General features: G+C 38.4%; 2 protein-coding genes across 11 annotated transcripts in view; one reads left to right on the top strand and one right to left on the bottom strand.

The window, feature by feature from the left end:
• zranb3 (zinc finger, RAN-binding domain containing 3) overlaps positions 1–644 on the bottom strand; it is an 83,679-nt gene extending 83,035 nt beyond the window's left edge. The window contains exons 1-2 of the mRNA XM_073861581.1: positions 405–644; positions 40–195 (exon numbers count right to left, since the gene is read on the bottom strand). Of these exons, the coding sequence (XP_073717682.1) occupies positions 40–179 (140 nt within the window). The 5' untranslated portion in view covers positions 180–195; positions 405–644. The remainder of the gene's footprint in view (positions 1–39; positions 196–404) is intronic.
• Positions 645–1,389: 745 nt separating this feature from the next.
• The window catches only part of r3hdm1 (R3H domain containing 1), a 34,468-nt gene continuing 8,542 nt past the window's right edge, over positions 1,390–27,315 (top strand). For 2 of the 10 annotated variants that reach the window (XM_055216633.2, XM_055216643.2), the window contains exons 1-22: positions 6,176–6,366; positions 10,119–10,305; positions 10,740–10,947; positions 12,290–12,325; positions 13,056–13,142; positions 17,151–17,280; positions 17,388–17,466; positions 17,826–17,885; positions 18,754–18,894; positions 18,996–19,104; positions 19,593–19,688; positions 20,370–20,398; positions 20,518–20,571; positions 20,673–20,890; positions 21,443–21,721; positions 22,126–22,283; positions 22,708–22,788; positions 24,938–25,180; positions 25,261–25,378; positions 26,178–26,332; positions 26,406–26,557; positions 26,652–26,755. In XM_055216633.2, coding sequence (XP_055072608.2) covers positions 10,771–10,947; positions 12,290–12,325; positions 13,056–13,142; positions 17,151–17,280; positions 17,388–17,466; positions 17,826–17,885; positions 18,754–18,894; positions 18,996–19,104; positions 19,593–19,688; positions 20,370–20,398; positions 20,518–20,571; positions 20,673–20,890; positions 21,443–21,721; positions 22,126–22,283; positions 22,708–22,788; positions 24,938–25,180; positions 25,261–25,378; positions 26,178–26,332; positions 26,406–26,557; positions 26,652–26,755 — 2,506 coding nt within the window. In that variant the 5' untranslated portion in view covers positions 6,176–6,366; positions 10,119–10,305; positions 10,740–10,770. Of the gene's footprint in view, positions 1,546–6,175; positions 6,367–9,390; positions 9,525–10,118; positions 10,306–10,739; positions 10,948–12,289; positions 12,326–13,055; positions 13,143–17,150; positions 17,281–17,387; positions 17,467–17,825; positions 17,886–18,753; positions 18,895–18,995; positions 19,105–19,592; positions 19,689–20,369; positions 20,399–20,517; positions 20,572–20,672; positions 20,891–21,442; positions 21,722–22,125; positions 22,284–22,707; positions 22,789–24,937; positions 25,181–25,260; positions 25,379–26,177; positions 26,333–26,405; positions 26,558–26,651; positions 26,756–27,315 lie in introns of those variants that run through there. The other 8 variants (XM_055216634.2, XM_055216638.2, XM_055216636.2 and 5 more) reach the window with 8 other exon arrangements.

The raw sequence follows: 27,315 nt of genomic DNA, 5'->3' as shown, positions 1-27,315 counted from the left end.
TTCTGTTTAAAGACCCTCTTTCAGAGTAACAAAACTGACCTTCCATCCCTGGACAAAGCAAAGCAGACCCCCTCTCTCTGGAAGGGCATGAGTTTATCCTGCAGTTTCTTTGGAAGTTGCTGGAATGCATCTTTGCCAACAGATGACTCCTCTGAATATTTGACTTGACTGTTTTTCATTGCTTTGACTTCAATTCTGTATATTATACAAATAAATATATGAGATTTACAGTAAACTGTGATACAACCGTGCTTTGCGGTAAAGTTAATACTGCATACCAAAACAAAGTCATACTTATACACGTACAATATCCATACTATAATAAATACGTATAGAAGAACAACTTTAACTCAATCTTATACTTCCAAAACGAGTGCAATGCAGTTACAGTACACCACACTTACCATTATCCGTCCCAGTTATCAGAGATTAGCGCATGCATGCATGATTTGACATTTCGCGGCAAGACAGTCAATGACGTCAGAAAGGCACGCGTACGTCATATCAACGCGACGACTGCGATTTTAATGGCAATGAGCATAATCGGTAGTTAAAATCGTCTGTTTTGTTTGTTCTGTAGCCTCTTAATGTACAAAACATTTCACTTTAAAACTATATCGGAAACAAACCTAAACATGTTTATGAAAGAACGTTTGACAGACGTTTCAGTGTGTTACTGTGAAAACGTTACGGCGTTCTTTTTCTCTGAGGAAAAAAACCCGTTTATTTTCAAGGAAATGTAATACGTCGTGATTCTAAATGCCAGTCAATCGGCTTCTTTCACCATTCTCTTGCGTTTAGAAATGTAAATACAACCTAGAGCCGAAATCAAGGGGCGACGCAGGGGCGGTACTTCCGGGACATGATTACTGATCACCGATTGGTTGAAACCCTATCACGTGGCATGGAAAAGTATTTTTGAGTTAAAAAGGGAACATTTATACTTCAAATGCATCATTAACAAATCAAATTAATATTCTGTTTATATTATATATATTATTGAGTCCTATGGACTTTAGTTACTTCTAAGTATAATACAGATTTTATAATTAATTAATTAAAGTATAACTTTAATCCTTATTAGTAAAACCAATAATACATACTTTATTTTTTATATACATTTTTATATTGTAATGGTATTTTCTATATTAAACATTGTTATTTTCATATATATTGAATATATCTGTATATATATTATATTTTAATTTATGAATAAAAATGAACGTTAAATCTACGTCCATTTTGAAGTTGATGTAAATTAATTTACCGTGATTTAATACCTTGCAGTGACTATTCTAAATATATTTGCCTGGTAAATTGTTAAGTAGTTTGAGTCTATAATAAGATCCAGTCGTATTTGGGGGCCACGCGGCGCCCTCTATCGGTAGACTTTCATTGAAATATTATTTTCCCTTCCAGGCGTTTGAGGGTTTCGTCTTCAATGCCGCTGACAGACCGACAGCTTTGCCTTCAGCCTTTAGCAGCCATTAGACTCATTATTTTTCCTCATACCTCTCAAGATTTATCCTTCTTTCTGTCATAGAGGTAAGCCTACATCATATTTACCCTCATTAAACCCGAATTATCGCGATTTTCGCCGTTTTTCCTGTCAATGTGGCTAATCTGGTAGAGAGCTATGTGTGTTTTAACTCACTTAGCTTTACCATGTGTGTTAGCGCACCAATCTATTTTGGTCGTTTTTCAACCGTTTCAGGCCAAATGCCGAACTCAGATAACTGACATTGTTTTTTCTCGGCGCCTACGAGTGTTTTGTAAACCGTTTGGGTGTTTTGATGCTTAAGTATATATGAAATATATGTCTTGTATATCTTGTATATTAGGGCCAAGGAGAGATCAGACAGGAAGAGTAAATAAATAAACATGCAAATAAATCAATCACATACACGTTTATGCTTTTAATGTGATTTTATTTGTTAGGATTTTATCTAAGTGATGTATTTTTAGTTTTAGGGTTGATCTTTGTAGGTTGGTCTGAAAAGATCCAGGCTTCATTCATAAGGGCCTGTGCAGGGAACCAAACCACCAGGAGGAGATTATAAAAGATATATATATAATACTACTTATTTGTCTTTTCATATTTATGTTTAGCATTAAACCTGATTGGTTGGTAGAAATGTGTGCATATATGTCTGTGCATTAGATTTATATAGTTTTGGTTATGTATGTTCAGCATAATTAGATCATATTGCCAATATTATGCTTATTATTGGTATTGGTGTTTGATTAAGTTGCTAAGGCAAAACGTTTGTTATTTTTACATTTAAATATTTGTTCTATATAAAAAAACATTTTATTCTATTTTAAGTTTTACTAAACTATTATATTATATTTTTAAAATTAAATATTTGCATAATGCACTGTGTATTAATTCTCATAATTCACATTTAAGTCCGAGAGTGCATCAAATTATTGTTGCATGAAATAAATATTAAAACATTTGATCATACAGATCAGTCATGGTTGAATTGGGTTTGTCCATCACACTAGAAATGGAAGGTCAACCCCATTGCATTGTGGGATACATTCCACACAGTGTGCTGTAGTTGTATACTGTACCTGTGGGAAATGTAGTAGGTCATTTGGGATTTCATGCATATATATCCAGTAAACTGCATACTATGCATGCTATACTGCAGCAATAGGTGCTGTTTAATAGTTTCATACCGGTTTTTGATATCATCAAATTTGTTATTAATTATATCACATAAATATAGTTTATATTAATAGATAATATCTCAATATGTTTGCATGTTTAGTTCTGATCCGCTTTTATCAAGGCACTTTTTAGATTATCGCAGTGTCCTTTTAATTTATCGCTTGTGTTGTATTGTTTCTTTAATGTGATGTAAATAATAGATCATAATGTTGTTGCGTTTTGTAAATATTGGATGTGAACTTAAATCTAATCTAAATTACAGTGCTCCACATTTTATTATCTCTGTGTGTGTAGTTAAATAGGTCTCATCTTTACAGCTTTTCAGGCTTAATCGCTTTGGCACAGCGTTATTGTTACCTGCTTGGCTACCAGATGCTTTTTCTCCAGACCAGCATGCTTTAGATCGATTATAGGGGCGTTCGGAAGAACTCAAGGTCATGTCTGTGATGGTTAAGGATTATGATATGAAACATTTACAACCTTCAACGTTCTGCATTTGCTATCCGTATCTTCAGTTTTTCAGTACCCCAGTCCCAGTAGCAGCAGCAGCAGCGTATATTTTACTTAACCAAATACGCAAACTTCATCATTCTTGGAAACACCTGACGTGATTCATAGTCTTGCTCTCCTTTTTGACCTTGCGATTGTTCAGCTGTTGTTGTTTTATTTATATATTTTTTTTAAACGCTCGTACGGTGTATTGTTAGGCGTCCTGGTTTCCTGCGCCGCCGGCCTGTTTCTGTCACGCCGAATATTAATGTTTGTGCGCGGGAGGCTCTGCGGTAAGGAATGATCCACGAGCTCCCGTTCGTAGCTCATCTGCATCACCACAGGAGGATTCTCACCTGTGCCCCACACCTCACCCCCCCAACTACAATCCACACGAGCATCACTTTAGTCCGCGGGACTGCATTCGTTTATTGCGCTTTCTTTCATACTGTCTGAGTCTAGACGTTGTTTGGATAATTACTTTTTGCCTTAAGATGCATGAATGTAATAAGTACCGTAATACTACTTAGCAAGGCTTTTGGGGTTAAGAAGTAAAACCAATACTCTGATATACATAGGAGGTCAAAATAACCTTCTTTTTAAAGTTAGCCGTTTGCACCCTGGTTACCCAAAAAGTGACATTAATGTAGAGAGCGATAAACGCTGAAATAGCATATCACCTCCAAACGAGGTCAATATCACCTTGCCATGGATTTTTTGGCATATCATGACTGTTACCTGTTTACCCTCTGCACCCTGTTCACCCGATAAGTACCATTCATCTTGTGCAAGACCTCCTAACTGTGCTTCTGGCAAGATTTGTTATCACCCAGAGAGATTGGCATCAGAAAGCATCCAGAATTCCACAAAACCCTCATCGGCACATTTTTCTTGGATGTAACCAGGTCTCGGATGCGCCCGAAGGTGTCACCTAGACCAGAGAAATGACCATCAAGACCGGTCACCTTTAAATGTCAACACATTTTCTCATTCTGCTCTTACACGGCTGAAAAAGCCGCCGGACAGCAGACCTTCTCCTTTTCCTCCGTATTAACGAGAATAATGACTGGCGCAGTGATTCATGGCGCCGTGGTATTTTGGGGCGCTACAGAGTTATTGACCTGTTCTATCTAACGGTAATCAGCGTGCCGCTGAATGTTCCTCCCTAACAAGATAATATCCGATACAAATTACTACCAAGGTTCCACCTACTGCCCGTGTTGCTTCATTAATCCATATCGTCTTCATTTATTTTAGGTTTTCGGTAACGCCGTTTGGTCAAGATAGCCCTGACTCAATGCATATCACCAGCCCCCCTCAAAGTGCTTATTAGAATCCGTCTGTAAATTCCGACCCTTATCCTCGGGCTATTCCCATCGCGCATTCGTACACCGTTGGGGGCAAGGCAGATTAAACAGCGCTGTCAAATTTCCTCTGCAGGCAAACAGCATCTTGGGCTACAATTAGCCGACAGTGCAAGTGCTGCTGCCCCCCTCCCGATCTTTTGTTATGCAAATGCGATGTATGTCATGCTCCGTTTAGCTAAAATTTTGCAGGATTTCTCTTTCAGCGATGGGCGCTGTGCAAATGCCTGGTGAATGGGGACTTTTACTTGACTGGCTTTGTGTAACTGTCAGTGTGACTTTTTCTTCCTCTTTCTAAGCAAAACCGCCGCAGTTGTTGTCGCAGACGGTCACCATCACCTCCTGATGAAAATTGTTCGTTAATTCGTCATTCTGGCTCGGTATCTCGTTAGTATGCAAACGTTTTAGATTTAAACAGCATTTTTTCGCAATTAAACCATCTCATGTCGACCTAGGAAGCTTTTTTTTGAATAATTGTATGTAGTGACTTTTCTTGACAGCAGTTTTGGACATCATACCTATCAAGCCTACCTTAACTGCATTTATTTGGGTTTCCCAGTTAGTGAGCTGTCTATCTAGGGAGTTTCTTTGATTTATGGATGTGATGAGTTACAACCAATGAGCTGCCTATTAAGACATCATACCTAGTGATCGGCATGTCTAGACATCTTTCTTTGGACTATGTTAGTAATGACCATACGTTGTGAGCTGCCTACCAAGACGGCATTTCTGAGAATTGTGCCTAAATCGTACCTTTTTAGACAATGAAATCAAACTGAGTTACGACCAAAACAGCCTTTTCGAATATTATACCTAGTGAGCTGCGTACCTTGTCAGGTTTTGAGAATTGTGCTTAAGACAGAAAAATCGAAATGAGTTATGACCGCAACAGCCTATTTGAGCATTATACCTAAGGATTCGCCTACGTAGACAGCTATTTTTGTAATGGTCTTAATCAATCTATTGTAATGCTATTTGTTTGCTGTAGTTCAGCTTTGGTTTCAGATTTTCTGCTTGCCTTTAGTTTTTGGCTTTGGAGCAACGTTGGCACTGCATATTATTTCCTGTGACCTACTTTTTGAAAATCACCTCACCTGCCCGTGTCCTTCAGCAATGCAAAAAGTGTTTATTAAACCCGTGCTGCATCCACTACGCCCTCTAATTACCATATAATTTTTTCTTAAAGAAGAATTACTGTTTATCTGGTATAAGTGGGCTTGTTTCATCCGAAGCGTTGAACCAGAACAGATTTTTTTGAAACGTTTCCTTCAGTGCAAGCCAGAAGCGCAGAAGGGAGCATCACTTCAAGCAGGGGCGTGTGTTCGACTGCGGCACTGGGTTCGAACGGTGGCTTATGTACACCCTCGGCACCTCAAAGAGGTGAATTTGCAGTGTTGGCGCGCTCCTACCCTGACAGACTGTCCCACAGTGGCACTTCTCCACAGTTGGCCGTGTGCGTTTGTGTGTGCATGTGTGTGTCTTTGGCATCTGCCTCTCTGTGGTCCACGGGGGACATCTGATTGGCTCGGGAGGGTGGAGCCCTGTTTAGCGCTGACATACTGCACCCAGCCCTCTGGGCATTGTGATTGGCTGAGGGAGGGATGACATCACAAAGGCCAGCTGTTGATTTGGCGGAGAGTGTGTGTGCGTGAGAGAGAGAGAGGGGAGATTCAGGAAGGAATGCGGCAGCGATGGCTTTGGGCAGGTACGCGAGCGGTCCGTGCTCACACGGAGAAGAGAAGAGCTGCATTGAGCGCGCTCCGATTGATGGCACCCGGGCTGCTATGGAAACTAATGATGTGAGACGAGCACAGGATCATGAACGCCACCAGGCAGGTGTGTGCGTGTGAATTTAGACATAGGAGTAATTGTTTGTTGGTGATTTTCTTGTTTTAATTACGTAAAATGTAAAACATATTTTTAAAATAAATATGTGAAATGCTATAAAAGTGTTTGATTAGTGGTTGGAAATTTGTTACGTGTTTTTTTTTAAGACGGTCAATTTAGTTAGAAATGTCTTGCTGTTTGAAGTTTTTATTAAGAAGTAAACTCGTCAAAATAGTTTCTATGTTACATCTTTTTTTCGAATACACATTTCTAAATAGCTACAATTAAATTAACAATAAAATTTATTTTAAGTTAACGTTAGATCTTCGCAAAAGCAATGAGTAAATTCTTTCCGACTCTCCTATTTGCGTGTCAGCAAATTTCACTCTGCGTGTTTGCGCGTGTGCGCCCTTGTAGTTTTTAATGACATGCCGTAATTGCCCTATTTTATAATTTGCCAAAGCGCCCGAGGCGGCCATCAGCGGAAAGCCGGGCGTTTGTGCGTCCGTGTAAATTACGTCTGAAGGCGCTCGGCTAATATCGTTAATGTGGCGAATCGTGTAAATGAGCTGATGAGGAGAGAAGAGCGGCCGTGACGGCGGCCACACACTGAGAAGTCGGATTGTAACGAGAAAAAGGAGGAAAAACCATTAAGGATGCTTTTAACCAGAAACGTGGGTCATTTGCATATTAGTCTAAGACGGGAGTGAAGTGCATCTGTGTAGCCTGAAGCCCGACGCAGTCGTTTCTTTTGTCAGGAGGGTAAGTGCTCCTTGAAATATGACAATTAATAATTGATCATGGGAAATTACAGATGGTTCTCATCGCCATGTAACGCTCAAATAAAAACAATGTCTGTTGAGTACACTTAAATTGAAAACTTTTGTTGTTTTATGTCCACTTAATATTTATTCGATTGCTTGTTTTCGTCAACAGTATGCTGAAAGAAATGGGAGAACAAAGATGTTCGAGTGAGATCAAGATTGTCTTTGTCATTTCTGTTGGACCAGAAGTCTGTTCCAATATCACTTATTTCTGACTGAAATGTTTTTTTTTCATAGTGTACATATGCATAGTAAGCTCTGCCTACCTAGATAATGTCCTATCTAGGTGGCTGTATGCCTAGACAGCATTTTTGGGGTTCCTACCTGGTGAACATATTTGTAGGTATTGTGCTTGGTGATCTGGCCACCTAATAATCGTCCTACCCGCCTTCAAGGTTCAGCCAAAATTTGTGCCTGCCATCTACAGATACAATATTTTTGTCCTTAAAGGCAGCACATTCGGGCATCATACCTAGTTTGATACCTATACCTGATTAACCCTTTATGGGCATCATACCCACGTAGACAGCATGTGCATTTGATTTGGTTCACACGTACCATCATGTCCAAAACTGCTAGGCTGTCTAGGTAGGCAGCTTAACGGATTCCCAAACGCAGTCCGTCTGTGTTGTCTTCCTGCCGTAGTTGATTGTGTTTTTTTAATATCCCTCCAGCGTGGTGCTCGGACATCTGTACTGTCAAGTTTTTGAATATATGTGGCAGCTGAGATCCACGGGGAGTCTCTTCTGTCTAGTAACGCGCACGAGAACTTATTGAATATGGAGCGAAAGCCGCGTTATGAGCGCGGGGGGTTTGGGGTGTAGGGCGTATTTTGAAATGCAGATTTGGATGTTCACCTCACCTCTGTGGTTTTACATAAATGGTACGTTAGAGGGGAAAACGCGGCAGCGCCGACATTAGCCCGCAGCGAGAGCTGTGCTCCGATATTTATGAAGGGCTCTTGTGTGTTCGGTGCACTTCATAGTGTGTGTGCGGGTGTTATTTCTGCAAACAGTAGGTGTTGCGTGGGCTGAATCTCTCTCTCTCTCTCTCTCTCTCTTGCTCTCTCGCTCTCTCTCCCCCAAATCATAATTGTCCTTGAGCATCACTTACCGTCTGCCTGTATAATGTGTTCGCTTCATCGACCACTACAGTGTGACCCGGAACCACCCGGTCTGTTCGAGCCATCCAATGGCTTTAAAGAGCCCAAAAAATGAAAGGTTTTCGCTACGAGGTGATAAGGATGGATATAGCATCTTATCATCATAGTCTGTCAATTAATGAAGGCTTGCGGGTAAATACAGAAAGTGCCTAAAAATGCCCCAGGTGTTTAAAACGTGGAGGCGAGTTATCTAACATTTTATGTGTTCGTAAAATCGTACCTAGCCTCGTTTGTTTGTGCGTTTAATAATTCTGTCGTATTTGTAGCGTGATGTTTTTCATGAAAAATAAATTTGCTTTGAAACTAACAAAACAGCACTTATATCCAGATCCGATCTAACGTAGAGGCTGGTAAATAATTTAAAGCGCATTTATTGCCGTTTTATCTTATGCATTCCATGTTAATTTGATTCGATGGGCCGTAATTACGATTAAAAATTTACTTGAATTGATTCAGTCGAAACATTCAACTTTAATGGACGGCGTGCTGCGTTTTAATGTGGTTAGGGAGAAAATACACCCTTGTAAATGTCGAAAACGCCCTTGAATAAATTCCAGGGTGCGTGTATCGTTACTTAACGAAAAGCAAATTTTTATGCGACTGGTGTGTAAACACGCACACACAGGAAAAAAGCATGGCACAATCTCGTATCTTTCTGATGGGCCGTCTGGCTGTTTCAATGACAGCTTGTGTATTTGTGTATGTGTATGTGTGTGTGGTCAGACCCACCTGTTCTTGTCAATACTGCCACCTGTGTTTCTGTCACTGTGTATGTGATGCTAATCCTCTGAATTATTATCTGTGTGTGTGCGTGTGTGTGTGTTTGTGCGTGTGTGGATGTGTGTGTGTTCGCATCTAATGGTTTTCGTAACCTGATCGCACACAGACTGATAAGTGTGCGAATCTCTGGCTGTCTGGACTTGGGAGTTTTACTGTGTGTGTGTTTGGACCTGGTGGTGTTAACAAGATTAGCGCTTCAAGATAGGCCTAGTTGACCTTGACGGGTGGGTCTCGGCTTGGCGCGGGTATCTAGATTGCCTTGCCAGTGCGGTGATGTATCATCACGGGAGGGGTTATTGATGCTCGGGTGAACACTGCCCCATATGTTCAGTTCATTCGGACAGAACGCAGACATGAATGCAATTGTGATGAATGATTGGGATGGTTTGGATCATTATGTGGTAGGTTACATCTCTTTAACGTTATGTGAAGGTTACAAAACAATGTGACTTAATTATTATGCATTATTTTCTTGAATTTAAAGTAGGAAAATTAATTATCGGTATTTTAAGTATTCGTCTGAGAGCAGTAGTAATGCATAAATGTCTATTGTAACAACTTCATTTTTTTTATTTGCGTTATGTGGTTGGATTCTATTAGCAGTTTGCGAATCAATATTTATTAATATATTGACTAATCGTAATTTTTTGATGATTCGTAAATTTATATTTTTAGTTAAATATTTTTCGCAAATGAGCAATATCTTATCAGTTCGTCGCAAATGTCAAATTGCGCCAATGCTACTGTTCATTGTAACGTTTTAAATGACGACTGCGTCAAAGTTTCAGCCTTAAATGTGTGCTGGGCTCTGCGGCACAGTCTGTTCTCCATATTCATGTCCTCATTCTGACTCTTCAGAAGGGCTGCGGTGTTCCTAAAAGACCTTCCAGACCTACACTACACACCCACACCAGTTCGCCTACTGTATCCACTCATCCTTAACCTCTTGACCTCCCACATTTAACCCTTGACCTTTGTCCTTGCTTGCGCGACAGGTGTCCGAGGGTGATGCGGAACGCTCGTATGAGCCGTGGCTTGGCGACCCGACCCAAGCGCTGGTGACTGGGGTCATGGGACTGCTGCTGCCCCCTGTCCGTCTCTCAGTCCGCCCCGCTGCCTCAGGAGGCCCCAGGGTCCTACGCTCCCTAAGGTTCCAGCCCAGTGCAGAAAACAGCACAGCCGGTAAACAGATTTTTTTTAATGGGTGATGGATTATGAAAGACTCTTCAACTTATTTTAACTAGTTCAAGTGGTTTATTTGATGTAAAACTGCTGACATACTTGGCAAATTTATTCAGCACTGGGTGAGAAGTTACCAGTTCCACAATCTTGATAGAGCGGCTCATGAATATTAATTATGTAACGTGACATCCGCCACTAGACGTAACGGATGGCTAAAAGGCAGATTTTGGTTATTGGGCAAACGTCAGCTAGCTACCTAATGAATCCTTCCCTGGCGAAGTGAATATTAATTATGTCACATGACCGCATATTCCAGGAAGGTTACAGAGCACCAGCCGGATGAATATTCATGAGCTAAGCCCATATTTGGATTCGTAATTATGCACTTGTATTATAAATATTGCGAAAACATTTCATTTTGTTTTCTCTTCCAGGTGGTGATTTTCGGTCTTGCGTCTGAGGATAATGTCTGAATCTTCTCTAGACACCAGAAGTTGTGACGTTATGAAAGTTCTGGAGTGTGACGGCCCGCAACCGGCCGAATCGCCCGCGACCCCCAACGACCCCCAATACACACCGCAGAACAATGGCACGCACACTCAGGAGTGTGTGATAGACCAAAGCTCCTCCCATCAAACTCAGGTATGTGGTGGACGAAGGTACCACAAGTGGTGCATTATGGGTAACGTACTCCAAAGCCAGCAGGATATGGAACTGTGTGCACTGAATACTTATTTACCACTAATACTAATTTATTTGACTTTTTTAATTTTATATAACAGATAAATCCCAGAATGCTGACTACTTTAAAGGTGCAGTGTGTAATTTTTAGAAGGATCTCTTGACAGAAATGCTAAATAATATACAAAACTATATTATCAGGGATGTATAAAGACCTTTCATAATGAACCGTTATGTGTTTATTGCCTTAGAACGAGACCTATTTATCTTCATACAAAGAGGGTCCCCTTACATGGAAGTCGCCATTTTGTGCCGCCATTTTTCTACAGAAGCCCTTAACGGACAATTTTTTTTACTAATTCGTCTCCGACAATGACATGTTTGTGCGGTGACGGCTACCGTAGCTTCTCTATGTGTTTCAAAAGCGAGGGGTAAGCAGTTGACTAAGCCGTTGGTTGCAATTCGCTAAAATTTACACACTGCACCTTTAATTTAATGACATTGGTGACTTATAGGATAATAATAAAGAAACAATTTTTATAGTTGACCCATCTTCTCTTTGATGGTGTGATGGCCCTTGAGTGGTGGTCTGCCCTTGCTGTTGTGTCCGGCGTCTAATGTCTTTGTATAAAATCAGAGATAAGACAAGACTGGTTAAGTCAGCCAATCACATCCCGAGCCAGTCCAAACTAGCGTGTGATTGGCTGATGCCAGGAGAGGGAACAGATAATGCACACCTGAAGTCCTGCTGGTTTTTCTCGTGTGTGTGACTTTGCCACCATCTGCTCTTGGTGCATGGAGACACATGCTGATATCAGCTCTCTCTTTCTCTCTCTCTCTCTCTCTCTCTCTCTCTATCTCTTTCTCTCTCTGTCATTGTTCTGTCTGACACAATTAATTGCTTCAGTGGTGCAGTCACTCTATTAACAATATATTACCTGAAATAACTCGCACCCACTCAACTTTTTGACCTTCTGCGTACTGCACCAACCTACATTTCATACATCGGCAATGTTCATTTTAAATGTTTAATGTCAAATTGAAATAATTTTCCATGTTATTTTGGAGTCAGTGAATTATTGTGCAAGATTTAGCAAATTAAATATTCGTAATCGGTTAAATTGTATTACTAATGCAGCCTTATTTCTTTTCAATTTTAGAGTTTTTTTCTTTAAATAAAATTATATGCTTTTTATTGATATTGTCGAAGTAAAAAGGGTTGCATTTCACATTGACATCTTAATTATTATTTACGTGATATAAATGTGACCTCACTTCCTCTTTTCTGTCCGTATAACGGCAGCTCGGCCAATCAGCACAGAGTATTAGACGTTCCAAGGTACAGTATGCTAACAGCATGAGTATGTTACGAAGTTGATTTTAATGCGTTTATACGTGGTGCTTTGTTTTTTGTTTGCCTGCATGCTGTGTTCAAACAAAGAAAGGGAGTTTGGCATTGGTTTGTGGGAAGCGTTAAGGGAATTAAGTCAGGGAAGAGAAATAAATGTGTTTGCTAGAAGGAAAATGCTGTTGTTAGCAATTTTGTGGCATGAGCCTGAGATGCTGGAGTTTGTGAGACCAGAGCGCCCCCTCTGGCAATAGTGATCTGTTTTATACAGCAGATGTTTTTATTTATTTGTGTGCACTTAAAGAGCATTGTTTTCTTTTTAGATGGTTATTGATTTTGACATTGCCTGCTGCAAACATTTTTTGTGTTGATTTGCATTAGATAATGTTTTTCATTTTGCAAGTGCCTGTTTGTATTAGTGTTGAAAGTGTGGTGCTTATTGTTTCTGTTTGTCTTGTTTGCCTAATTTCGACATCTTTCGCTCCGAGGTTTTCAGACTTTGAGTTTTCGTAACAAAAGCATTGGTTTTGATACATGCTTCCAATTAACGGTCTAAATGCGTAAGCCCTCCCCGAATTCTGAAAATTCTCTTGAGATGTTTGATTTTTAGCTTGCGGAATGCTGGTTGTTTATTTTTAGTTCTTGTGGTAATGCGTTGCTGGACAGTATTTTGCGAATGAGTGCCAGTCGCTGATGGTAACCATGGTTACTCTTCTCCAAGTCCAACGGCAAGTTAAAGTTAGTCCGCAGCTTGGCGGTGTGTGAAGAACCTTCTCCGCCCCTGCTCACAGAACTGCCGCATGAACAGGTAAAAGCAGCCAATCAGCTTTAAAGGGTGTGCGTAGCTACCTACCGATTTTATGTTTATACAGTGTGTATTTTTTTGTTTACTTTGAATAACTGGATAACCTGCTACTTTGACAAGTACGTTATAAACCTGACCCTTTCAGAGCACACTACGTGACTTTTTATTTCCTGTTTGACGAATAAATTAAATAAATCAATTATGTCTTTTTTTACTACTAATAACAGCAGTGCATCCATTTTTGCATAAATTTGAACTAATTTCCAAGATAAATAATCGCTAATTGCTCATGTGATCACATTTGTAGCATACTACACCCTAACAAGCTTATAAGATGAGTACCAAGTACTGTTTAACTCATAATAATATGCAGACTGCATCATATGCTGACAATTATCAAACCGATTACCAGTTATGCTCGCCCCACCAGCACGACTGCGTTTTTTAATAACGTTGTCAAAACGTCAGCACTATTCATAGTTATAAAGACGTATATATATGTGTGCGTTTAAATCGATTTCGTGCGCACGTTTAATAGAGCTGTGCGTTTATTGAAGGTGTGTGCGTCCAGCATGGGATTGCATTCATCCATCATCTACACCAAATACAATTTTCCTGTCTCAGCTGCCGAGCTCAGTGGATTGCTATAATTGCCTGTTCTTATCCAAACCCCATTTTTGTTCTATTTATTAGGTTAGCCTGAAGCTTAGAGCCGCTATTAGGAAACCGGAGCCCACCGCAAGCGCTCCAAACTATCGGATCTTTATATCTGGGCACGTTTGTTTGGTTTTTGGCAGGTTATTGGTGCCAATCTGCGAAAAGCATCATGGAGGGGCTACGAGATAAAATCATGCGTGTCGATAAACCACATGAATCCTGTCGAATACTTGACATTTAAACTTTCTAGTTAAATTAATAAAGCGGTTAAACATACTGCTTAGTGAGATTCGCCCCATAGATTTAGTCTCTTATGCATTTTTCTTGTATTTTCAACGCATTGGTGTTACGATTACGATTACTATTTTTAATATACTGCTAAATCTGTTATTTAATTGTTTGTATATTTCATGTCAAACATTTTTTTTTTTTACTTCGCAACCATGGCATAGTAGTACTAAAGTATGTGAAAATATTTGACGAATGTTGTTAAAAAAACAACGGCATAGTAAATGTATTTTTTTTAGCGAGCGAAAAATGCATTGCGATTAGTTTTGACATCACTTCCACTACAATCAATTATTATAATATTTAATATTTATAATTATTATATATAAACTTCTGTGTTTCGGTGTGTCGAATGGACTAATAATAAACAAAACTGAAAAATTTTTCAAATGTTAAATGCACAGGGCTAATAGACACGACATGCAAACCCATATATAATAGTTACGATGAATGCAACTATGTTCATTTCCTTTGAGTAGCCTTGCTTTACAAAAAAAATGTTTGAGAATGATTTATCTGCTTTTTATTTTAGTTCGAAAGTCGTGCAGTAAAAGAGCAGGTGAGGATGAAAAGAATTCAAGGTCTTTGTGGCCGAACTCCCCGAAAGACGAATAAATGCCCTTAATTACGTTTATGTCCTTGAACGAATGAATGAGACTTCCTCCTGAGAAAAGAGGTTCTCTATTCATAGACCTTTTTTCTTTTTTTGGTATCTTTTCCCCTCGTTTAGCTCTCTCCGTCACGATCCATCTGTTTGCCTTTTCCCTCACTTGTGTTGCGTGTCCCTTATTCGCCGTTGGATGACTCTTTCAGGTCGTTCATTTTTGTTTAGAGGAAAAGTGAAGGACAGAGGCAGAGTGAAAACGGCAAAAACTGTGATCTGGTGAAATAATAGGACTGAGTAAACATTTAAAGGCATAGTGCACCCAAAAAATTGTTGCCTTGACTTTTGGTCTTGGGTATGCACACAAATATGATGCTTTTTTCCCAATTTAGTCCTCCAAATCCATATGATTTCTACGGTTCACATCCACTGGTCACCATTGACTTGCATAAAATGGAACACGGCATCATAAAAAATGGGTTTCATTAAAGAATGTTATCATAAATTTCAGCATGAAATGGAGAAAATGATGACCGAATTTTAATTTTGGACTTTTCCTTTAAATCTCTTGGTTTGAGCCACTGCTGTTCGTTTGGCAGGCCTCTCTTTCGCTCTCTCTCGTGAATGAGTCCAAAGCTCACAGAAGGACAGAATGATCTCATAACCTCCACAATACTTAGTTTTTTCCTCAGCGGAGTTCACAAAATCCCATTGATGAAATATGTATTCATATGCTGTAGAAACGGCCAAATACCCTCTAAACCCAAAAGTTTTATCTGCGTAAACTGTACTGTTGTTTAAAGGTATGTGATAAAGCAATACAGAATTGTTTTATTCTGTACATAAAGGGGATTATATGATAACATTTATTTATATAAATTAGCTGGGCAAAATAGATTTTTTTACTTTTATTTAATATTTGCATAAATTGTTTTCATAAATTTACACATTTTAAGCAGAAATTAGTACAAACTATTATTTTGAAATAGTTAAAATCCATTTTATTATCACTTTTTATTTTTTGAAAATTGTGTTTTTGTTTTAAGATTAGGGCTGTCAAAAGATTAATCATGATTAATCGTGTACAAAATAAAAGTTTTTTCATAATTAATAACTATTCTCAAAGATGTTTTATCAACTGGCTAGTTATCCACCAGACAGTGACGGTCCGGACCACGTCTTTCTCATTTCGGCTGTGTGGCGCGCGTGCCCGCTCGCGGTGTGAAGAGCGTCCGCGTTATTCTTTGAAATGCACTTGACGGACTTTTTTTGAACGACCTAGTTATGACGGTAGTGTTTCCCAGCTAAGGCGGGCCGCCTGAACTGAAAAGTGCTGTATGTGTGTGTGTGTGTGTGTGTCTGTATATGTTAATGTTTGTGTTTAAAAATATTAACATGTATATTTATTGATATATTTTATATTATTAATATACCTAAAAAATGTACCTAAATAAAAGTTTTCTTAAATTCATACATGTGTGTATTTATATATATACATAATATATAGACACAGTACACACACACATTTATTACGCAAACTCAACTTTTATTTTGTATGTTAATAATCGCGATTAATCTTTTGACAGCCCTAGTTAAGACACAAAAGGTTAAAGGGATAGTTCACCCAAAAATGAAAATACATCATGTTTTTCTCATTCTCATGTTGATCTAAACCTGTATGATTTTTCTTTTTATACAAAAGAACATATTTTGATAAACGATAAGCACGCAGCTGATTGTAACCATTGACTTACATAGTAGGAAAAGCTAATACGATTGGATTTAATGGGTACCGACAACTGTGCTTACCATCATTTATCAAAACATCTTCTTCATCATTTATCACAATACTTCTAAATATAAATTTTTCTACTATGGAAGTCAATGGTCACAATAATTTGTCAAAATATCTTTTTTGTTTTGTGCATCAGAAAAAAGAAATTCATGCAGGTTTAGAACAACATGAGGATGATAACAAGATTGTTATTTGATAATTTTTCCGACACAATATTTTCTGATATTTAATATAAGCCTACACCTCTTTAAATATTATAGCAGTGATTGATTGTTTTTGTAAAGTTTTGTAAAGTTTAATACAACCCTTTTCTTTGTTCTTTAGTGTACTGGTTAAGCGAGAGCGGCCAGGTCTTTATTACTTTACGTGATTACAAAGTCTTCTGCTAATTCTGTTTACTAAGTATTTTAATCAGACTCCTCTGATTAGCCGCAGCTCAGGGAAAGAGATCATAATTAGCTTTTAATTACTCTCCTCGCTTGATAATAACAACCAAAACCATCGACAACATCGCTTCACTATAAAACAGGAACCGTATGAAGTAAAACACGTTATCTGTGAATGTGTGTTTTATCAAATACGTCTCACGCAAATGCATAGAAATTATTGCTGCCAATTCTCGTTTTTTTTTGTATTTAAATCCGTCTAATTGTCTCTGTTTTCACAGGAAAAGATTCATATTGAGCTAAGCCAGTCTTTCGAAAAAGACGAAACGTCAATCAAAAATGAGGACGGCGAGAAATTCTCAGAGAAGCCAGAGAAAACCGACCGACTGTTAAAGAAGACGCTCTCAAGAGGTGTGTGCGCGCGGGTGTTTTTGTTTTTTTGGCACTGGACGTGTTTTCTCGCACGCCAGATGGATGCGGCAGAATGTGTGAGCTGAATCTCTCTCGTTTTCTCTCAGATCCCAGTCAGGAATACACAGACTCCACGGGTATAGACCTTCATGAGTTTTTGGTCAACACACTGAAGAACAACCCCCGGTGTGTAAAAATACCTCTCTGCCATCTCATTAACACACCTTGTAATGACACTAAACTGATTTCTATTTTATTTTTTATTTAATGCTCACCTTGTAACTGGCTACTGTATATTTAAGAATTAATATTATATATTTAATATTTTAATCCACATAGTACATCAAACTTTTTCTCATCCTCATTTTAAAATCCTCAGCGTTACTGTAATAAATGTTTTTGCCCGCTCAAATCTCTTTTTGGTTGCTAATGCGGATGGATGGAAAGATGCAGGCATTTGTTTAAATATTCTGGCACTTGAACGCCGAAGTCTCGTCTGCTTGATGAGCTGTGATAAATGCTAATGAGCTGTGCTGTTCTTACAGGGACAGAATGATGTTGCTGAAGCTGGAGCAAGATATTCTCGACTTCATTAGTAACATCGAGTAAGTCAAACCAAGAAACAAAGATCTGTTTGAATCAGAGGTCGCGTTAACCGAACATTTTCCGTCTTTGACAGAAAAATCCGGAAGCCATTCGTCATTTTGACAGATAACACTTGCTACTTGTAAATGTAATTCTCAGCGCTGTCCAGTTGGTGGCAATTGCGTATTTGCACTAAGTGCTAAGTTCTGCGAGAGAGCAATTAGTAAGCATGCTTGTGAACGAAAACGAAAAAAGTTACGAAAACGAAATGAAATGACGGATAATAATGGATTATGAGGGCTGTGCATCGATGCATCGCATTCCCCGTTAAAAATACCAAGGCTCCGATTCTGTGTTTTATGCACAGCTTGTGCGTGTAATACGGCTCTGTGATCAGTAGGAAGTCCTTTTCAATCGAAAATCACTATGAGTTTGAGTCGTTTATAACGTGCATTTAAAAAAGCAATACTCGTTAAACAAAATCATTAAAAATATTCTTTATTATCATGAAAATATCTAAAACAATTTGAAAAACAGCGATATAAATATGCCTCTAGATATTTCCTGGAATAGCGTTTGTAATTATACTTCTTCTGTGGCACAAATGGCGTTTCTACACAAGAGCGCCCTCTGGCTATTGGATGTGGCGGCATTTTACCGTAATTTATTAAAATTAATTCAATTTTCACAGCCCTATTGATTATGATTAAATTTTTACGACTCTGTCCTTCACAACGACATATAAACGGTCTAACGCAACCTCTGGTTTGAATTATCACAAGCTGCTTCACGTTTGTATCATTCAGATATGTTGTGATGAACGTACGCGACGATACAAAATAAACCGCGATTTTACATTTTTGTTCGTAATGTTGCAATTTTTCTCAGCAGTCAGAAGAGGAAGTTTCCCCCGATGACCTCATACCACAGGATGCTCCTGCACAGGGTGGCCGCTTACTTCGGGCTGGACCATAACGTCGATCAGACCGGCAAAGCAGTTATCATCAACAAAACCTGCAATACTAGAATGTATGTCTGGTTTAAAAGCAACTTAGCTGAAGTTTTACCATCTGTTGTATTATGTTTTGTTTTATATAAATTAACTAACGCTCACTTTCCTCGCTTTCCAGACCAGACCAGAAGTTTTCCGAACACTTTAAAGATGATAAATCGGACGACTTCCAAAAGCGGTACATCTTAAAGAGAGATAACTCAAGTCTCGACCAGGATGATGGCAGGGTACGAAATAATCTACCAGTCATATTTACATATTTAACATATTTGCATTGTAATTGTTATTAATATAATAAATAGAGCTGCATAACAATTAATCGCAACTAATCGTTTGCCGAATACAAGTTTTTGTTTACATCATATATGTTTGTGTATTGTGTATAACAATTCTGTATATATAAAAACACACATGCATGTATATATAAAATACAAAAAAGTGTATATATTAAGTATTAATATTTATATATAATATAAATTATTTATAAATATAAAAATGTGTATATACACATGTTAATATTTCTTAAATATACACATGCATGTTTGTGTATTTATATATACACCTAATTATTATACACAATACACACACATATGATGTAAACAAAAACTTTTATACTCTAAACGATTAGTTGCAATTAATTGTTATGCAGCCCTAATAATAAACAAGGTTGTGCTGAAATGTGTAGTACTGTACTAAAAGTTGTGTGTTCGTTTAGCTGCGAATGCGCCTCAAGGATGATAGACGGAGTAAATCGATCGAGGAGAGAGAGGAGGAGTACCAGCGTGCCAGAGACAGAATCTTCGCTCAAGATGTGCGTTGTTTTCTTAAATTACGACACATAGTATGAACTTGTTTCAACTACAATTTAAGTATAAAAACGACACGTTTATGTTTTTAATCATTTGAATATAAAACATTTTTTACTTTCCCAAATATTTCCCCAAAATCAAATTATTAACTCATTCCCCGTCAGCCATTTTTTTTCTTCAAAAAAATATAAACATACAATATATCAGATGAAAGAACAGACCCTTTATTTTCAAACAAACAATAAACAAACAAACAAAACGGAAAAAAAAACCGTTTCATCTTATCTATTTTTTTTTCTCTCCTTATAAGCTCTTAAATATGGGTATTTTTCTTTAAAATAATTTTTTTTAGCAAAAAGCTGAAATAATTGCATTTTTGTGAAAGAATTTTGTTAGAGATCAGATTCAGAATGATTATTTAAACATACACAGAGTTTAAAATTAGTAAATAACGTTTTGGTTTTTAGTTTTTTCATAAATTGGGTAAATGCGAGTGCATCTAGTGGATAATCGCGGTGTTGCAGATTAACATAAAGCTACAGAAGCGATTTGTTTTAATAGTTTTAAACAAATCTATTTAAAAATCTAAAATTTAATTGATTTAAAAGTTTTAAATCATGTTTTATTCATGTAAAAAATAATTAATTGGGTTATTTAAGTGCCTTTTTTGTTTTTGCTTGCAGGGACAAGAACATTTTCCATTTGATAAAAGGTAAAAAACGCTATATTGCATAATATTTACGTAATTTATATTGTTCGTAAATTTGCATGTTTTCATGTTTGGATTTTTACGTATTACGATGATGTTCATGTTTGAGCAAATTTCTCTAGAATCCAAGAGGATGTTACTTATATCAACACCCAGCAAAGACGTCAAATATTCAGGTGGCGTTTTGTACATATATTTGATTACGTTAATTTGCGGTTTGCAAATTCGTAACTAAGATTTTAAGCAACACTTTGTTTATTAACGTTTTTTCTCGCAGGTTGAGAGACAGCCGCTCGGGAAACAGTCGTCAGAGCAGTTCGGAGACCGAGATGAAGTATTCAGACCCCCGACCGTGGAGCAGCACGGATTCGGACAGCTCCCACAGGAACCTGAAGCCCTCCATGACCAAAGCCAACAGCTTCAGCGGTATCAGCCTGCTGATTCGAGGAGACAGTACGGCCAGCAGCAAGAGCGCGGGAAAACTGTCCAAAACGAGTAATTATGATTAGTTACAATTTTAACAGATATAAATGACAGTAACCACACAAACTCATGACCTCATCTTTAGTTTCCTTATTTACGTTGGAAGGCTCGTGTTGCTTATGTTCGAATGTCACGAAAGCACTTCCTTTCATCCATTTCACATTCGTGGAGGAAATACTCAGAGCGACCATTCGTATTCAGAGCAGTCTGCTCTCCAGATTCATTGGTTATTTATGCTTTGGCATTTAAAAGCTCAAGGCATTGACACCAATATATATTTATAATGTTACATATTTAATGTCTCTCCTCTTACGTTCAAAAACCTCTGGGTCTCTCCTTCAGCCTGGTTATGTTTGAACAGCCCTCTGAGCGATGAGGAATGATTTTGCACCTGTTATGTTCATAGCATCTGGCAACATGTTTGGTTGTTGCATGGTTCATTTTTCTCGTACATCACATCTTTATTTGTCCCACCCTTAACATCTTCCTCACGCATGACTTTGTCCACTATCCTAATTCTGGCAATAAAAACACTTTGGTTCTTCTCTTCTTACATCACTTCAGGTTCCGACTCCTCTAGTAGCGTAGGTTCGTCTTCCGGGTCGCTCTCCCGTCCTACTCAGCTGTCTTTACCCGCCCCCGTTCCACCTCAGCCCAGTCGGGGATTCACAATGGCCCCTCCAGCCCCTCTTCCAGCACCGCCCATCGGGTGCAACACAACCACCCCTGCCGCTCAAAGCTCGACTACTAACTCTAACATTAACGCTAACGCTAGTTTCTACATCGTTCCACTGGACGCCTCAGCCATCCCACCAGGCAGTGTGCTCCTCAATCCACAGACAGGTGGGTACCACCTAGCCCCTGATGATGCTGTCAATGGATGGAAAGCAGGTCCTGCTATTGACAGTTTGAAGAGGAAACACTTTATTTAGATGTTTTGTTTGGTGCTAATTGCATGGTTTTAACTTGATGCCACATTGACCTTTGTAACTAATTCATCGTTATTCCTCTAATGAAGTGAAATCGAATTATCCACCCACTTTAGAGGAACGTTCCGGGTTAAATGCAAGTTAAATGTATTGGCAGACGGTGACATGCTGTCGATTACCAAAAGCAATTTTCTTTCGACTTGTGTCGACAAACAAAAACGTGTTTAGAGACTTAAACTCTCAAGGACAGTTATGAAATGTTTGCCTAATTGCGTAAATTTCAATGCATTTTTTATATTTTTTACTTTTTTTTAACAGGTCAACCATACATTAACCCCGATGGCAGCCCTGTGATCTACAACCCAGCAATGACATCACAACAGGGGCGGGGCCAACAGCCCATGACTCTGCATCCTCCCCCGCCGCCTCCTCCACTTCCTCCTCAACCTCAGCCACCCAATCACTTTCTCCCACAGGTTAGTGAACCCTCCATCCACCTGATTGGTTTATCGTTCAGCTTGGCAACCAATGAAAGTTTTTGCAGAGAAACGTACGTGGTTTTTAACGTTTTTTTTACTTACTGGCTATAGCGTAATTCCTAATCCCAGATAAATAATTTTTGTTATTATTAACAAATAAATAAACTTGATTTGTGAATTGAGAACTTAGTAAAATTGTAATTTTATCGTTTATCTGTTAATGTTTGTCTGAACCATACTGTATTTATTTATTTATTTTTGTTTTTCCTCAATATTTTCTCATACGTTTCTCGTTCCCTCCACCCATCTGTCATTCAATACAGTTGCGTCCTCTCTGAATGTTGATCTTGGATCCCTACCTCTTTTTCCTCCTGTTCATCACTTCTTCCTCTCTTTTTTGTGTCTTCTCTTTCCTCTGCAGCCGTCTGCGCAGCCAGTGCAGTTCGCTGCAGTCTCTTGTCCTCCCCTCCTGCCTGGTGCTTATACTCAACAATATACCGTGGTACTACTCTCACCATCACATCATCTTTCCATATTCTTTGCTTCTTACTTTCCTTCAGTCGTTAAAGCAACACCAAAGAGTTTTTTTACCTTAAAATAACGTTTCCAAAAAAGTTTCAGTCGTTCATCCACTCGAAACGGGGTGAACGGCACTTTCACATTCGCTTTGCAGCCCTCTATCGGCCAAAACCGCACTAAAGAAGTTTCCATCCGTCGGGTCGTGGTCCTGTAGTTCGAGTGAAAACTAAAAAAACTTGCTTTACGGCAGACCTACAATCCAATCAGAGCCAGCTATGCTGCAGTATTTACGACAGTGGTAATGAACAATTACGCTTCTAACCTGTAGGGGGAGCAAAGAGCAAAAACTCTTTAGTTTTGCTTTAATAAAATCGTATGAAATGCAAGATCTTTTTTAATAAAAACAAATAATAATTATAATATAATAATAAGACACAATTCCCATTTTCTGTATTCTTTTTTTCTTTACCTCTCATTTTATAACTTTTTCGTTTCTTCTGAATGTTATCGTCATCTGTCGCTCTTTTACATCGGATCTCAAAATCTCACGCAGTTCTGAAAAACTAAAGTTTATGTTCGACGTGTCTCGAAAGAGCCCAGCTTTGGTTTTATTGATTAGTCTCTGAGAGGATAAAAACGAGACCCATCTGAGTTTTTCGTACCGAGTGGGGAGAGTTTAATGACTGAACTGGGTCATTTTTATCATCTCTCACTTTCCCTGACCTGTTTCTACCAAATATAACCTCCTCATTAGCAAATTCAGACTGCATCAATAATTCATTCCACCAGATGTTAGGGTTTTTTAAATAATAAAAGTCTACCGCTTATGCCAATAGAGGGACTTTTATTGATGGTAGGGAGGTCTGGCTTTTGATGTGTGGTTTCTAAAGCTTAAAGTTCAAAATTGATGCCCTGGTTTAGTTTTTGGTAAACCTGTGAGTTTGGGTGATTCACTTCTACTAAATATCCTTTGGGTAATCAAATAAAGGCTGCAACAACTAATCGATTATGGAAATGGTTTTTAACGAATTTCATTATCGATTAGTTGGTCTGTGATGTCACATGATCCCGCACTGCCATCTGCTTCATATAGCACAAGCTCTAATGTAGGGTTTTATGGCTATAATAAGCAAAAAATCTAATTGAATAGATGTTTAGGTTTTCATTCGATTAATCGAAAAATAATCCTTCGAATAATCGCAAAAAATAACTGTTTGCAGAAAAATAACTGAGTGCGAAAAAGTAATTGATTGGGGGGAAATGATTGCGAAAAATAAAAGATTGGGGGGAAATAACCAATTGCGGATAAAAAGAATTGATTGTGAGAAAAAAATAGATTGCGGGAAAAAAATAATTAATTGCGAAAAACTGATTGCGGGTAAAAATAATAAATAGTGAAAAAAAATTCGAAAAAAATAATAATCATAATCAATTGCGAAAATAATAAATTGTGAAAAACAATCAATTGTGAAAAAATAATCGATTTGTGGAAAATAACCTATTGAAAAATAAAATAATCGATTGGGTAAATAATCGATCGCTGTCTTGTTCATACAGCACAAGCTCTAATTTAGGGTTTAATGGCTATAATAAGTAAAAAATCTAATTGAATAGATGTTTAGGTTTTTATTTGATTAATTGAAAAATAATCCTCAGAATAACTGATAGTGAAAATAATCGATTGCGAAAAAATAATTGATTGTGGGGAAAAAAGAATCCTTGGGGGGGGGATGATTGCGAAAAATAATAGATTGGGGAAAATAACCGATTGCGGATAAAAATAATTGATTGTGAGAAAAAAATGTGCGGGAAAAAAATAATTGGTTGCGAAAAAACTGATTGCAGAGAAAAAATTATAGATTGTGAAAATAATCTTTTGGAAAAAAAATAACCGATTGCAAAAATAATCAACTGTGAAAAACAATCAATTGCGAGAAAATAATCGATTGTGGAAAATAACCGATTGCAAAAAAATTATTGCAAAAAAAATAATAATAATTGCGGGGGGAAAATAAATCAGCCCTAAATCAAATTAATATGGACTCTTGGGCTTACATAACATTTTGAAGGTGGTCAATTTTGAGAAAAATCGAATTTCAATAACTAGTTTCAATTTATGTGTGTTATGACAGCAACAGGACGGTTTAAGCGCTCAGTTCGGCCAGATGAATCTAGTTCGACAGACTTCAAGCGAAGCTCAGGATCCCCACACGGGCCTTTACCCACAATCCCTTGTGCTTCAGAACCCCCCGCCCACCGGCTACATGCTTCAGTCGGCTGGGCAGCCCATGAACCACCACGCCTATCCTCCGCCCACACCTGTCAATCAATCTGTCCTGCAACCACATGGATACATGCAGCAACCCGTGCAACAGGTACGCACACATAAAAGCTTTTATTTTTGCCACAGACAGATGCATTTTAGTTGTACTAAGTTGTCAATTTGTGTGTGCAGGTATCAGCGTGTTTTTGCGCTCCCGGACAATATTCGCACTCGAACCAACACTACAGAGCAGTGACACCGGTACACTACAGCGCCCCCCAGAGTCAAGCTCTGCCACCACAACAGACAGGTACACACCGATATGTTTGTATCCAAATTCTTTGTAAGTTTTCCGAATGGAGTGTTGGGAAGCGGGGCCGTGTCGCTGTATGAGATTGTCAGGAATTCTCACAGTGAACCGGTCTCTTTTTCCAACCCTCGGTTATCAGCTGTCGCCCTAACCCGAATCAGGACCAGCAAGTAAGCATCAAACATACTAGCAACGTATGACCTTGCAGAACACCATATAGCAACATCATCTAGCATCATGGTACCTCACAGGTCAACGTCGATGAGTTTTTGGTATCATTAAATATCAGTTTTTGACTTCTAATAGAGAAATCTGAGAGAAATTGGTTTGTTTTTTTGTGCATGTGTGTGTGTTCAGAGAGAGAAACTCACACACCTCATCCAAAGTGACATTGAAAGACCCAATTTCGCAGGCACTTTAATGTGCGAGTCTTGTACGGCAAGCTTTTTGTCTATTCGCTTTGGCCTTGCAAGAGCAAGTAAAAATAGCCGTGTACTCGGGCAAACACACTGATGTAGCGAACGAAAGGTCACTTCATCTCTTTCTGTGCTAGATCTGATGATACATGAATCACTCCGGTTGTCTGCCATTTTCCAAATCCTTAAAGTGTCTAACCTAAAAGTGCGCACATATTACGAATTAAAATTCAGCTTGTGTCTTTCCACAAGTTGTCGTCATTTAGTCATTGCACGTTGCAGTTGTTTATTGCATTGTGTCCTGCTTAATGTTTAATGTTCCAGATGTTGTTTGTGCATCGTTTGTCATCATTTGCTGTTATATTGCCTGAATGTCGTCTCAGGTTTCCAGACGGTCATGCCCGGTCAACCCCCCAGCTACCAAGGCATGATGGGAGTCCAACAGGCTCAGAACCAATCGCTGGTTAGCACCCAAGGTGGGATGGCCAATCAGATTCAGAGTGTGATGGTGCAGTACCCCGCCATGCCTCCATATCAGGTGAGTCATCATCATTGCGTAAAACAAATCATGCTGTGCAGCTTAGAAATTAACAAGAGACTGTACGTGTCAGGTGTCTGTTCAACAGGGATCTCAAAACGTTTCGCAGGCAGCCTATCAGCAACAGATTGTAATGCAGGGACAGACCAATCAGACGCCAGCGCCCTCCACCAGCATGCAAGTGTATTACAGCATGCTGCCGCCAACCCACCACTCTACCGTCAGGTAATGCTCATACAACCAATGCAATCTGAAGTATGTAGTTGATATCGACCAATCAGTTTAAAGTAGTACATGCTCTGTGTGTGTGTGTGTACAGTTCTACGGTCGGCTTTCTTCCCCCGCCTGGTTCAGATCAGATGTCGTTTCCGAGAGCACCCTCCCCCTGTGGCTCTCAGCCAATCACAGGCCAGCAGTGCACAGGTAAATCAACCATCTCGACCAATCACAAACCTCTAATCTGTTAGCTTTCTATTAGAGCCTTTATGACGTTTCTAGCGACAAGAGTTTAGGGCAACTGTGTGGCCTTACATGTCAACTTAAGGATAATTGAATGATTCTTCGAAGAATAACCTGATCGTATTTTTCCGTTAAATGACGATGATAATTGTGTAAAATAAATTAATACATTTTGTCCAAAAAAGTAGTTGTTTATAGTAGTAATTTAAACAACTTTTCTGCTTAAATTCTTATGACTTTTATGTAAATGTATTATTATTGTTTTGCATTACATTATTTATTTTCATTTGTTTATTTAGAAAATAATAAAAATACACTTTTTTAAACGTCTTGTCGGTAAATTCTCATGACTTTACATAAACTTACTGTTATTGTTTTGCATTACATTATTTATTTTCATTTGTTTATTTAGAAAATAATAAAAATACACATTCTTTTTTTACACTTTAACGTTAACATCTCGCAGTTAAATTCTCATGACTTTACGTAAACTTATCGTTATTGTTTTGCATTATATTATTTAT

This window comes from Misgurnus anguillicaudatus, chromosome 23 (genome assembly GCF_027580225.2).
Source record: "Misgurnus anguillicaudatus chromosome 23, ASM2758022v2, whole genome shotgun sequence".
NCBI lineage: Eukaryota > Metazoa > Chordata > Actinopteri > Cypriniformes > Cobitidae > Misgurnus > Misgurnus anguillicaudatus.
Note: the sequence above shows the minus strand (reverse complement) of the source record. Positions and strands in the feature narration are given on the sequence as shown.